At 42.0% G+C, this 12,935-nt stretch overlaps 1 protein-coding gene across 3 annotated transcripts in view; it reads right to left on the bottom strand.

Annotated features, from left to right (window-relative positions):
- ASH1L (ASH1 like histone lysine methyltransferase) overlaps positions 1–12,935 on the bottom strand; it is a 157,478-nt gene that overhangs the window by 24,507 nt on the left and 120,036 nt on the right. For all 3 annotated transcript variants that reach the window (XM_075907956.1, XM_075907957.1, XM_075907958.1), the window contains 4 exons: positions 9,579–9,652; positions 7,778–7,823; positions 7,437–7,545; positions 3,608–3,814 (listed from right to left, as the gene is read on the bottom strand). In XM_075907956.1, the coding sequence (XP_075764071.1) occupies positions 3,608–3,814; positions 7,437–7,545; positions 7,778–7,823; positions 9,579–9,652 (436 nt within the window). The remainder of the gene's footprint in view (positions 1–3,607; positions 3,815–7,436; positions 7,546–7,777; positions 7,824–9,578; positions 9,653–12,935) is intronic.

Here is a 12,935-nt window from a genome sequence, read left to right as displayed (position 1 = left end):
GACAACGAACACTTCATGTATTGTGTCCAGAGACCGAGGATAAGCACTGTCGCCTCTGGTTTTACAGTTGAAGTAACTGAAGCACAGACTACATCAGTGACTTGAACAAGGTCACTGACCGAGGTAGGATTAGAATTTTGGAGCTGTTCACTCCAGACCATTGGAATGGATCACAGAGGTGCCCTTAAAACTGTCACCCAATGTGCTGATCATACCACTGAGCCCAACTACCTGCCCTCAGGGGAGCCCCACCACTTTGTCCCACTGGGCCAGACGCTCTGGTCTTCCTCAGCAAAGGCACAGAGTTGGGGTCACAGGCCCCCCAGCAGAGTAACACAGATCCTGGTAACAGCTCTGGGAGGGCCCAGCTACAGGAATGTGACAGCATCCAGCAGCACAGCCCTCAAAAGGGATCTCAACCCCAAATAAATCCAGCCTACTCTGTAGGAAAGTTTTACACGGAAAAAGCTCATCGAGTTTGTTCTCTTTAACAATGAAAGAGAAAGATGCACAGCTAATGTTCCCTTCCTCCCCCAGGTAATAATTATTTACACTGGGCTTGATAATAAACAAAAGTGTTTTTGCTAAGTATAAAAATAGGATTTCATAGAATCCTAGAACACTAGAACTGGATAGAACCTTGAAAAGTCATCAAGTCCAGTCCCCTGCCCTCACAGAAAGACCAAGAACCATTTAGATCATCCCTGACAGAAGCCTATCTAAATATCTCCAGTGATGGAGACTCCACAAACTCCCCGGGCAATTTGTTCCAGTGTTTAACTACCATGACAGGTAGGAAGTTTTTCCTAATGTCCAACCTAAACCTCCCTTGTTGCAATTTAAGCCCATTGCTTCTTGTCCGAGCTTCAGAGGACAAGCAGAATAATTTATCTCCCTCCTCCTTGCAATACCCTTTTAGGTACTTTAAAGTTGTTATGTCCCCTCTCAGTCTTCTCTTTTCCAAACTAAACAAATACAATTCTTTCAATTTTCCTGCACAGATTAAGTTTTCTAGACCTTGAATTAGGGATGTTAAATTTAGTTTAATCAACTAATCAACTATTAAATGGATTTTATATCGACTAGTCAATAAGTGAGGGAGCCGCAGTGGTGTTAGCCCCCTGCTCTGGGAACTAACCCTGCTGAGGCTTTGCCTTTTAAATGTATTAAGAAACGGCAGGTTCTTAATATGTTTAAAAGGCTGAAGTGTAGCAGGGGGGACCTGGAGCCAGCCGGGCCAGCTGATTCCCCCTGCTGCGTACCAGTCTTTTACATGTATTAAGAGACAGCAGGTTCTTAATACATTTAAAAGGCTGAAGTGCAGTGGTGGAGACCTGGAGCGAGCCGGACCAGCTGATTCCTGGCTCACACCTAATCCCCGCTACCTCTCTGCCCTCCACAGAGATGGCGCTGAGGGAACCGGCTTTTAAATCAACTTCCCCCAGCATTGGCGCCTGCTCCCCCCCACTTGCTGCATAATAGAGGAAGCAGGACGAGGGGGGAGAGAAAGGGAAGTGACTAGTTAGAGGAACTATTCGAGGGACTAGTCGACTATTCAATAAGCTTTTGCTTACATCCCTACCTTGAATCATTTTTGTTATTCTCCTCTGGAGCTTCTCTACTTTGTCCATATCCTCCCTGAAACATGATGCCCAGAACTGGACACAGTGCTCCAGTGGAGGCCTAATCAGTGCAGAGTAGATCAGAAGAATTACATCTTGTGTCTTGCCTACAACACTCCAGTTACTACATCCCAGAACGATATTTGCCTTTTTTAAACAGCGTCACACTGTTGACTCTTATTTAGCTTGTGGTTCACCATGACTCCTAAAACTCTTTCAGCAGCACTCCTTTGTAGACAGTCAATTACCATTTTATAAGTCTGAAACTGATTGTTCCTTCCTAAGTGGAGTACTTTACATTTGTCCTTTAAGTGATTGCAAGTGGTGATGGACAGATCAAAGTAGGGATGTGAAAATGTAACCACTCACTCTGTTAACAGATAGCTGCGGGTCATCAGTTAATGTGCCCCTTGTATCAGAGGCAGCAGTGTGTGTGTTGGGGGGATGCGGGAGCTGTCTTCCCCTCTCCTCGCATGTAACTACTGAAATTTTCAGTGGTTACATATTTACTTGAATAAATGCATTTTAACATCCCTAGATCAAAGTAAGTTACTAAGCAAAAATAAAAGCAGATCTGCCAGCTTAGCCTATGCACTAAAAGAGAAGTTGTCACAAATCTTATTTCTCATTCTAATTCTTATCTCGGATGCAATTCTTCGCAAGTCAGAGTTGATCTTTTTCTCTGTCCTGGGCTCAGCAATATTCCTCCATCCCTTTGTTACAGTTTTTTTTCCCCCACGTGTTTTGATGTATCCTCTTAGAGTGGGGAGGCAGTTTCAAAAGCCAGTTGAAGACTCCTCATTCTTTGCTTCCCATTCCTTAAATAGAATTTACCTTTGTTTAATTCTCCCCACCTTAGCAGAGTAAAAATTCAAGATGGATTTCAGCACCAGCTGGCATGGTCACCTGTCTTTGTAGGACCAACCACAGTTTCGGCTCACAGGAAAAACAAAACCATTTAGAGATCACCATCTTGAGCACTGGGTCATTAAGTTTCTTAAGTACCACTTCATGGCATTTACTAGATGACTTAGATTAATAAGCAAATGTACACCTTGTATTTCTAACTTCACATACGAGAATGGCTCATGCACAACAATAGAACAGACACCTTCGAGGGATTACAGGCTCTTGAATGACAGGTTATTTGCACTGATTTGCATAAATCATATTCAATTTATGCATATTCAAAACATATTTTCATAAAAATATGGGGGTGTAGAGTCACAACCATGCTGCCTCCTGTTCTGCAAATTAACTGTACAGATTTCATTGTGGGCACATGCCTGGGGAAGATATTGTGCATGTACAAGGCTGTCTGGTTAGTGCACATGTGTATTTATCCACCATTTGTATATTTTCTCCCAAATTACCACTTTGCTCCATCTTGGTTTTCAGGAGTTGGACATAGTTTCCTAAGGCTACATCCTGGGGTAAGCGCTACTCTGCCTTAGCAGTGCAAAAATGGGTCCAGACATATCAGCAGCTCACTCTTCAAGCAAGTATTAGATCTGTCTTCTGCCTGAACCCTGACAGTAGTTGGCATGCAGTTAACATGATCAGGGATTTATTCTTTTCATCTGGTATTAACAATCCCACCTATTGTTCTTTGTTTCTGTGTCTGCCTGCAAAAGCTCATTTCCTTTCCTGCACAATGCTGCCTGCTGATTCTGTTTTGTACAATTGGAATCCTATACAGGGCTTTTTTCTGTATCAGATTCATATTCATGTGTGGAATTGGACAGTCACAAAACAGATGTGGCAGGTACTATGTTGCAAATGCTAATCAGTGCTCTCAGTTCACCTGAAAAAAGTTTATTTTGATTTAAATAATTTTACGGGGTTCTACCTGGGGCTACTGGATAGAAAAATACTGCCCTGTTGTTCCCTCCTCCTATCTACTTACTCATTTTCTCCAGGGGATAACGTGCTTTCAAAGCTAACTGGCAAATTTGCCATTTGAAACAGTAATTGTAAGTTCCTACCTGAATTCTTGTTCACTAACAACTTCTCCCAAATATTCGATGATAAACTGTCCTGCTTTCAGGGGCTCTTTGGTCCGAATGCCCCACCCTTTCTCCTCAGCACGGAATCGTTCCAGACACTGCACCCACTCATGCCTCTGAATTCGCTGGTTACAACACTGTTCACCACAAGGGCAAGTGTTAGGGGAACATTCAGCAAAGATCATCCTAAAATCAAAGACAAACAAGTTAAAGGCAGATGGTAAATACACAGAGAGCTGCTGTTCCAGCAAAACACACTGTAAAATCCTGTTCAAGGTGTCACTTTTGCCTAAATCTCTGATGACAATGCGCTCTCCTTTTTGTCTTCCACCACCAAGCTGGCATGATCCCACCTCAGAGTTAGCAATGCAATGAGCTGCCTATCCCACAGACCAGGGGTCAGCAACCTATGGCTCGCAAGTCAAATATGGCTCACTAGGGAGCCAGATATGGCTCTTCTGGAGTCCCCCTCAATTCCCCCTGCAGCAGGGAGCCCGTGCTGGTGCTACAGCCTTACAGCCCTCCCCCGCAAGACAGGGTTGCCAGTGCCAGCTTCCTGTGGGTGAGCAGGAGGAAGCCCCAAGCCTCCCCACTGGATCCAACATGCAGGGAACAAGTGGAGCCAAAAATGACTCTGCACATTGCCCTTTTCCTTCCCCTGGAGGCTTCCCCTGAAAATCCTTCCTGGAGGATTCCTTCCGGCAAATGGGAGAAACAGGAGGCCGTGTTACATGGTGCCTGTTATGCAGCGTGAAAACAAGTAAGTGCCCCCCCAACCCTCATGCTCAGATTCCACAATCTCATCTTCTCACTCACTCACCCCCTCACCAGGCAGTCTATCCCCTGACCTGACACCCTGCCCTGACACCCTGCTTCCACCCTCAGGCCAGACAGCCTGCCCCAGCCCACTCCTGCTCTGGGCCTCCTGGCCAGACATCCTGCCCCCAGCCTTGTTCTTGCTCCTTTCCCCTGGCCAGACAGCCTATTCCCAGCCTGCTCCTGCACCCTAACTCCCACCCAGACCTGACCCCCTTCTGCAGCCCACCTCCTGCCCAGATCCTGCATCCGTATCCCTATCCCATTCATTGGCAGACCTGTCCCGTACACTTAACCCCTCATTTTTGGCCCCACCCCAGAGCCTAGGGGAGCCCTCAAAATCCACTAACCCTGGAATCCCAGAAGAGTAAACCTGGACTGAGGCCTTGAATCTCAGTCCTCCCTACCTCTGTCCCTACCATGGGGCTGGAGCACCAGGGGAATGAGGTGTTTCAGTCGGGGGCCACATCAGTGAGGGCTGAGGGTTTTTGGAGGGTTAGGGTTTTGTTTTGTTTTTTGCATCTCACTTGTGTGGTCCCCGTCTGATTTTTCTGTGGGGCCAGTGGCCCCTGACCCAAAAAAGGTTCCCCACTCCTGCCATAAATAAAGACAATGTTGAAACCTTTTGTGTTGGACATAATATTTTAGTTTACTTAAAAATGAATCCTGGTCAACAATCCCCCAATTGGGGCCCAGTCCCCATCTTGCTGCAGCATCATAACTCTCCTGCACCCCCCCACACCCTAACCCTGTGCCCATCATACATCTGAAGCCCCTGCTCAAAGCCCCTGATATACCCACATCCCTGCACCCCCACACACCCCAACCTTGTGCCCTGAGTCCATCATACATCTCAATCCCCTGCCCTACCTCAACCCAGACTCCTGCACCTACACATCCCCAGCCCCCTGCCATAAAATTGACAGAAGACAGCCTGAATGCTTGCATGAAGCTGGATTTGACCTACTATGATGTAAACTTCAAAGAAATGTGCAAAAAAGACACAGCAGCAGAAGTTCCATTAAATAGTTGTTGAGTACAAGGTTTCATTTATGCTATTATTAATCATAATATTATTGATTATTAACATAAAGTTGTATATTTGCAAATGGGCATTCTTATATGGCTCTTTTTTGACCACTTGTTCTTAATTTTGATGTAGTTTGGCTCTTTGGTTAAAAAAGTTGCTGACCCCTGCCATAGACATTAATAGGTTTACAAGATGCAGAGCCAACAAAACCTCTCGTTATGAGCTGACTGGGTATTTTTGACAGCTTTTTTGGTTGTAAAATGGCAGACTGTCAAAACAGAAATTGCTCCTGGGACAGGATTGGTTTCAGTGAATTTCTCAGTTAAATTTTTTTTTAAAAAAGATTCTAGAATGGCTGAAATGTGTCTCTTCAATATTTTCAAAAGGAAAATTTATGGTTATCAGTTCAAAATGCATTTTTGGTTCAAAATTTAAACTAATTATAATACCACTGTCTTTTTAAATAAAAAGGGCAAAACTGAAATTAAGCATTGTGATTGATGTGAATTTTTTTTCCAGATTAATTTGCAATTTTTTTGCTATTTGAATTTTGAGTCCCGATTGGGAATTACTTTTTTGAGATTCTGAAAAATGTTCTCAGGATGACAAAAGCATTTCCTGCCCAGATCTACCGCTATTATGCGTCTTGCAGGGACATGTGGCATAATTCAGGTATAGTGATGATTTCAATGGTCTCCTGCTCTGCAATTTCACCAGAGTCACATGGTGGAAAGAGAAAAAGCACAACACCTGCATTTTGACCTGTATAGAAATCCCTTACACTAATCTCTGGTGACCTAGTATAAATGTGTACAACCTGGCTTTTTTGCCGAGTCCCCAGAATATTTTAATTTTTTTCTGTCAAATGATCCATGGGAGAATGTTATGGTTTTAATATTGGAGAGGAAGACTATGGATTGGTTCTGCATCTGGGATGATGAAGAATAACGGCGGTCCATTTGAATTCCTCCAGTTAGGCTGTAATACAGGGCTGAATTGGAAGGGGCAGTGGGACTATATGACAGTATTCCAAAGAAGGTGAATAAACGGCAGATGCTTCATTCGGGGGATGTTGTGCTGAATAGAAAGACCTGATCTTTTCATAGGATTAAACATTAGAACATTTAAATACATTCTTAAAATAATCTCACTCTTTCTGATGCCACGTTGCTGCATGGCAGGAAAGCTGTGAGCGACAGGAGCACTGGGGAGGCAGGGTGTTGTTTAGACTCAGGAAAAATGGGAATTACTGAAATTAACTTTTTTTATCTTCTCTGGTAACTGCAAGAGCTGAAGAACTTTCACAGATATAATCATAATGAGAAGGCAAACCAGTACAAGATTTTCTTTGATTACTAGTCCCTAAAACTGAAAACATTTCTTGCTCTTCCCTATAGAGAACTGTTCTGGTAGTCATGGATGGACTCCAAAATCCCTATAATGTGTCCCTGTTCTTACTTTCTTTCTAGCTCTTCTTTTGTGATGATGACTGCATTCTGTTTATCTCCTCCTCATGTGATTCCTGTTCTTCATATCCTTCTTTTTCCTCCCAAGCTGTCCATTTCCAGCTCCCTCAGCAACTGCCCTGTTCTGAACATAGAGCTGACCTCAGAACAACTGCGAGATTCCTTCCTGTTCTCAGACTAATGCTCTTCAATAGGAAACATCAAAAAAGACTTCTCTCTTGTCCATGGAGTAAAATGGGTCTTTGAAAGCTTTTAGACTGCTCTCCTGTCTGAGGAGGGAAGAGAAACAGCCTGCTCTCTTACTATTAAAGTGGCAGCTAGTAGAGGAAACTAAGCCGTATGCATCTGTATCTATACTTCCTTGTACTGGGATCATTTAAGATCAGTGAACATTTGATCACACCCAATACATCTCCTAACTTTTACAGTTTGAATTTATGGGGACTGACTTGTTCAGGAGAATTTCCTTATTCTGCTTAGTCAGCATATTTCCTACCTGTTCAGGCAGTCATCTAAACAGCCCTTTCCATTGTCGTCATCTGGTTTCTTACAATTGCAGGTGGTGGCCTCATAGCCAGAAAGAGGCTTCACATCTACATATACATCTGGAAAAAGAAACAAAAGGAAAATAAATAATTTGTCCAGATTAAAACAGAACTACCTGAAATGTTTTCATACTGATAATAGAAAGCTGAGAAGAAGGTGGAGGAGAGGGAGGTAGATGAGCGGAAGGCATGTCAAAGTTCCAGAATTATACGGCTTAGCGTAAGGCACATGGTACAATGACACTCTATATAAAGTAACAACAACAACAACAACAATAATAAAGTTACTTACTAGAACGGATTTTTTTATAAAGTGGGACATCTGGCTTTTTGTACAACTAAAAGGAAGAAAAAAAGCTCTTAATTCATTGCACAACTGCAGTTGCTACTCAGACGTGTCAGGAAAATGATGGGCATGCACTGTTCTTAGTATTATGTTTATGTTAATTACTGGATAATATTTATGCATAAAGTTTTCTCAGCAGCTCAGGCTATTTCTCTGTGTGCACATGAGAGAAGCCATTAAAAATGTATCTTAAAAAATCCGTAAGTTTAAAGAGCTCCTTGAACACAATTTCCACCGTGGGTTATTCCTCCACATTGTCTGACCACAGCAAACAGGAAAAGTCAAACAGAAAATCTATGAGGACAGATAGGCTACATCTACACTGCAAAGCTATTTCAGGATACCTCCTGTATCCAGAAATAGCTATTCCACATCTTAAGAGCAAGCCCATTATATCGAAATATAATAGGTTTGCCATTCTGACGCCCCTGTAAACCTCATTGCAGAGGAATAAGGGACGTTTTGGAATAGCGCTTTATTTAGAAATCTGGTGCTATGTAGACAGTGCCAAATTTCAAAATAAGCTATTTTGAAATAAGATCAAAATAAGCTATGCAATCTGCATAGCACAAATTGTGTAGCTTATTTCGAGGTAAGGATGCTGTGTAGACATACCCATAGCTTTTCGGGGTAGTAATATTACCTTCAGCCTTATAGAGAAAAAACACTTCTTTAAAATCATGTTTAGTGTGGGACAGCTGCTCTAGCGGCAGTGCTGTATGCTGACACTAAGTACAGTGGGAAGGAGGGAAAATCAGAATTCAAGCCCAAGATCTCTGAGCTGAAATAAAGGGAAACAGATCCTTTTGAGAGAATAATTTGTTATATATAAGGAGAGGCCAGGAGACGAAAGGGAATCCCCACTGTTACATATTTACTATTAAGCTATTAGAGAAAGAGTTCAGCTAATAATTTAATATACAGTAACAAGAATTGCTTCTCCTTTTAACTGTGTTTTAAAATAATAATTAAAACTTAGTGTACTGCAACTAATAGCCCTTTTCTGCTGCTAGTCATCATCTAACAAAATTATTCTGTAAGTGTTTAAATATTAGGTGCACAAGGAGTGTACACAATGTTTATTTAACATGTATTATTATAAGATATGTAAGATATTGATAGATGTAGACTGTCTTAAAAGCAAAGCCAGGAACTTCCCCCAACTAGAATGTCAACAGCTTTCACTATTTTAAGATTAGACTTTGGTAGTATTCTGATGAACATCTGGAGACATCCTACCTTGGGAACTTGTTCAGCTCATTTACATGGCTAGGTTACATTTCCAATAGCTCATACATTGCTGTAGCGCTGAGGATGGATTTACATTGCCTGTATGAAATCACTAGTGGCGACTTCTCAGTTAAGAAAAAGAAAAGAAATCCCTATTTTTAGTGTGTAACTGTTAAAGACTCTCTCCAATCCCCTCAGTATGAAAATCTCAGCTTGCAAGTGAAAAATAAATTCCACTCCGCTGGGACTGATCCAAGAAAAATAAGGCCTGAAATTTCTCAGTGCTGTTGGCAGTACATCTGAATTCTCCTGAGGCGTGTCTAAAACAAGATCCTTCTAAAAAGCAGGCAGGCTTCCAAAATAAAAGTCCATAGCAAAATTAAAAATGGCCTATCTCAGAAACTCAGCGGGGAAAATGTCCACATTAAATATATATGCAAATTATTTTTTCCCAGTCACTAACGTAAACATGAATATTTACCAATATTCAGAAAACATAACTAGCTGTAGCTTGTACCTGATTGTGTTTCCACTGCCAGAGGATGTCGTATGGCAGCTGGAAGTCGATTCTCTTTTGTCTCAGATACTTTCCTGAAACAAAATGGTTGATATGTCACACGCTCGTTCCCATATACTCATGAGGAAAGAGGACAACGAATGGCACAGAGCCCAAATTCTGACAGAGCCCCTCCGTCTCTGAAAATAGTAAAAGGCAGAACATCCTTAAAGAACACTTTGTTTATTGGGGACAACACAGGAAACATGTCAATAAAGAATCCTCCAAAAGAGCCACAACACGCTGGTGGTGTTGACTTTCCTCTGGTCACAGCGATGTTTATTTTTCTGGGTACTGAATGAGTTCTTTTCACATTGTGACATCTTCAATGCTATTACCAGGGACACTGTGTACAGTGGAATCCCGGTGACCCAACAGTGCAGTAACAGATCTTTTCTATTAGCATCTTCAGTGGGGTAGCATAGGGAGATACTAACATTGACTTGCTGGTGAAAGTGAGAGGGGAAAGCCAATCCGCTTTCTGTGGAGAGGGATCTTGCATTGTACTTTGATGACTGGCCTTAAAGAGATCATGAAACTCTGACGTTTGCAGCTAAACTCCTGACAACAGTGACAAGAACTCTGTGGAGGTTCTCATAGCAGGGGTCTCTAAAGCGACCAACTGCAGAACCAGAATACTTGTCATGTATATAAAAGACTTGCCTTTTAATCTTCAAAAATCTATTTTTCTCTAGAAGTTACCTACTCTGGGTCTGCAGTATTTTTCACAATGTAACATTTTCATTGTTGTTACTGGGATAGTATGTACAGTAGGGACCTGGTGACCCAACAATGCTGTAACGGATCCTTTCCACTAGCAATTTCCAAGGTTGTTCTTTTAGGTCAGGACTTCTTCCTGGCATTTGCTCTTCACAACTTCCTTTTCCCAAACTCAGTACTACTATGTAGAGGTTCTCTGCCCCCTGCCCCCTGCCCCCTGCCTCCAGGCTAGGAGATCTCAGTTAATTTTTCAACTGGTGGATTTTTTCCCAGTCTGACTCAAAGTAAAATTCTCTGATCCACAAAGCCCTGCTCTCTGTGTAAGAGAAACATTGTGAAGAATTTACCTTGCCCATCCTTATTAAAAGTGTGTATCCTATCAGTGAGAGGTATCTGTAATATAAGCAATGGATGCTCCTACTTCTGCACATTCTTCTGGAAAACCTGACCAAGACACCTGATAAAGCACTCAACTGGGTGTGCCTACCAATCAGCTGAACCCCCCTCAGTGCTCCCCTTGCTGCCAGCATACAGCATTTAGGTGGGTGAGACAAGTGGATACACTAAAAATGCGGCAATTGGAAAGTGAACAGTGTTCTTAAGAATTCCATCGATTTTACACTGTTTTATCCAGTCGGATTTTCTCAGGAAGGCCCATTTTTTCCTTACTTATTTTACCAGAATGAGCACTAGGACTCTTACCCTGTGTATAATGTTTATTATAGGACATGAAAAAAGATGTTGGAAGACAGAAAAATACTTTAAACGTTTCTGATTTACTAAATGGTACAACGAAGAGGAGGAGGAGGATCGAAGAGGGAAAACACTGCCCTGAAGTGCGCTTTGTAAAGAGACCAAAGATTGTGGTTGAGCTGGCTCCCGAGCATCTAGACAAAAATTCCAAGGGTAACAGGGGACAGGGTCTTCCTGGCGCTCGTGGTGATGTAGCTTCAGCCTGGGGGCAGGTAGGAGGAATGGCAGCGTGCAGAGCCACCTCCCCCTAGCTCCCTACTAGGAAAGGCTGGCCAGGAACACAGGGGCTGTAGCCCCTAAAGCCCCCTTCTTTACTAAGGAAAACAGCTCTCAGAATGGAGGAGAGAAGCTCTGTCTCATACATTATTCACCAGTAACATTTAACTAGGCAATCTCAAGTAAAGGTTTATACTCTCTCCTTAATTCTCATCACTGTGACCAAAAAACTAGAATGATGGAGCACAGATAACAAATAGTTACAAAAAGTTTCCACGAGCCTAATTTACACAATAGACCAGAGGGGCCAGGAGAATCCATTAGGGTCTAATGTACTAACTCTTAAGCCCATTTCACCTTAACAATATGAACCAGTGCAGAAAATGACTTTCAATAATTGGATTCCATGAACTGCTATTGACAGCGGCTTAAATGGTAAGTGCAGATTTGACAAGACCCTTCCTAATAATGTTGCAAAGGGACACGATATTGAAAAACATTTCAGCAGCAGTTCATTTCCTTGATTTACGCAGAATTTCTGTTATTAAGAACCTGACTAGTAGAAGTATTGGGATTTGACACCTCAAATACCAGGACATTTTTCATTAAGATTAAAATGTTGTCCTGTCATTTTGCTAGGATATTTCTACATAGATCTGAAATAAAAAACAAGAAGCAATGAGCTTAAATTGCAGAAAAGGAGGATTAAGCTGGACATTGTGAAAAAACTTCCTCTCAAGAGTGGTTAAGCACTAGAATAAATTAATTAGGGAGGTTGTGGAATCTCATCATTGGAGCTTTTTAAGAGCAGGTTAGAAAAAAACCTGTCATGGATGGTCTTTCTAGATGGTGGTTGGTCCTGCCATGAGTGCAGGGGACTGGACTTGCTGACCTCTTGACGTCCCTTCCAATTCTAGGATTCTATGAAGTATCACTCCAATGTCCAAACATCCTGGCTTTCTCAGGTCCCATCATGTTCCTCAAGCAATAATTTTTATCATTTCATTTAGATTCAGATGCATACCTCCATGATTGAGAAAACTAGACAATAACAATTGCAATGTTTTTTCCTTACAACTTACTCTTAGATTAGTTTTTATTTTCAAAGCTTTATTTATCCGTAGCAGGTTCCAGGAAACAGCTAAATCTGCTGGGAATTTGCTTTCACTTCTATGACCTCACTTAGCGAAACAAAAGGCTCTTTCAAGTTCCCTGGCACTGAGCCTGGAGAATATGGAATGTTCTCTAGCCCTCATTAAGCAGGCACTAGTAAAGTTATCTGGCAGAGAATTAAACCTTGTAACACTATTCTGTAGTTAAACCATTCTCCAGCTACCCAATACAGAGTAATTAAAGCTGCCTTATCTTTATTGCAGAACTTTGTTTGTGTCTTCTGGTACAAATAAACTGAGGTCCTGGCTTTGTATGGAAAAAAGGAAACAGGATCACTGCACTGCATTGCATTGCATTGCATTGCATACTAAACCAGAGCCTCTTGGGAGACAGCTCAACTGCAGGACAAAGCCACAGGAATGAATATAAAACGGAGGAACTTGTCGAGAAAGTTCACAGATTTATTGGAATTTAAATTAAGATCTTTAATTCTGAAATATGAATGCTTAAAAGTTC

Source organism: Pelodiscus sinensis, chromosome 24 (assembly GCF_049634645.1).
Source record: "Pelodiscus sinensis isolate JC-2024 chromosome 24, ASM4963464v1, whole genome shotgun sequence".
In the NCBI taxonomy this organism is placed as follows: Eukaryota; Metazoa; Chordata; order Testudines; family Trionychidae; genus Pelodiscus; species Pelodiscus sinensis.
Note: the sequence above shows the minus strand (reverse complement) of the source record. Positions and strands in the feature narration are given on the sequence as shown.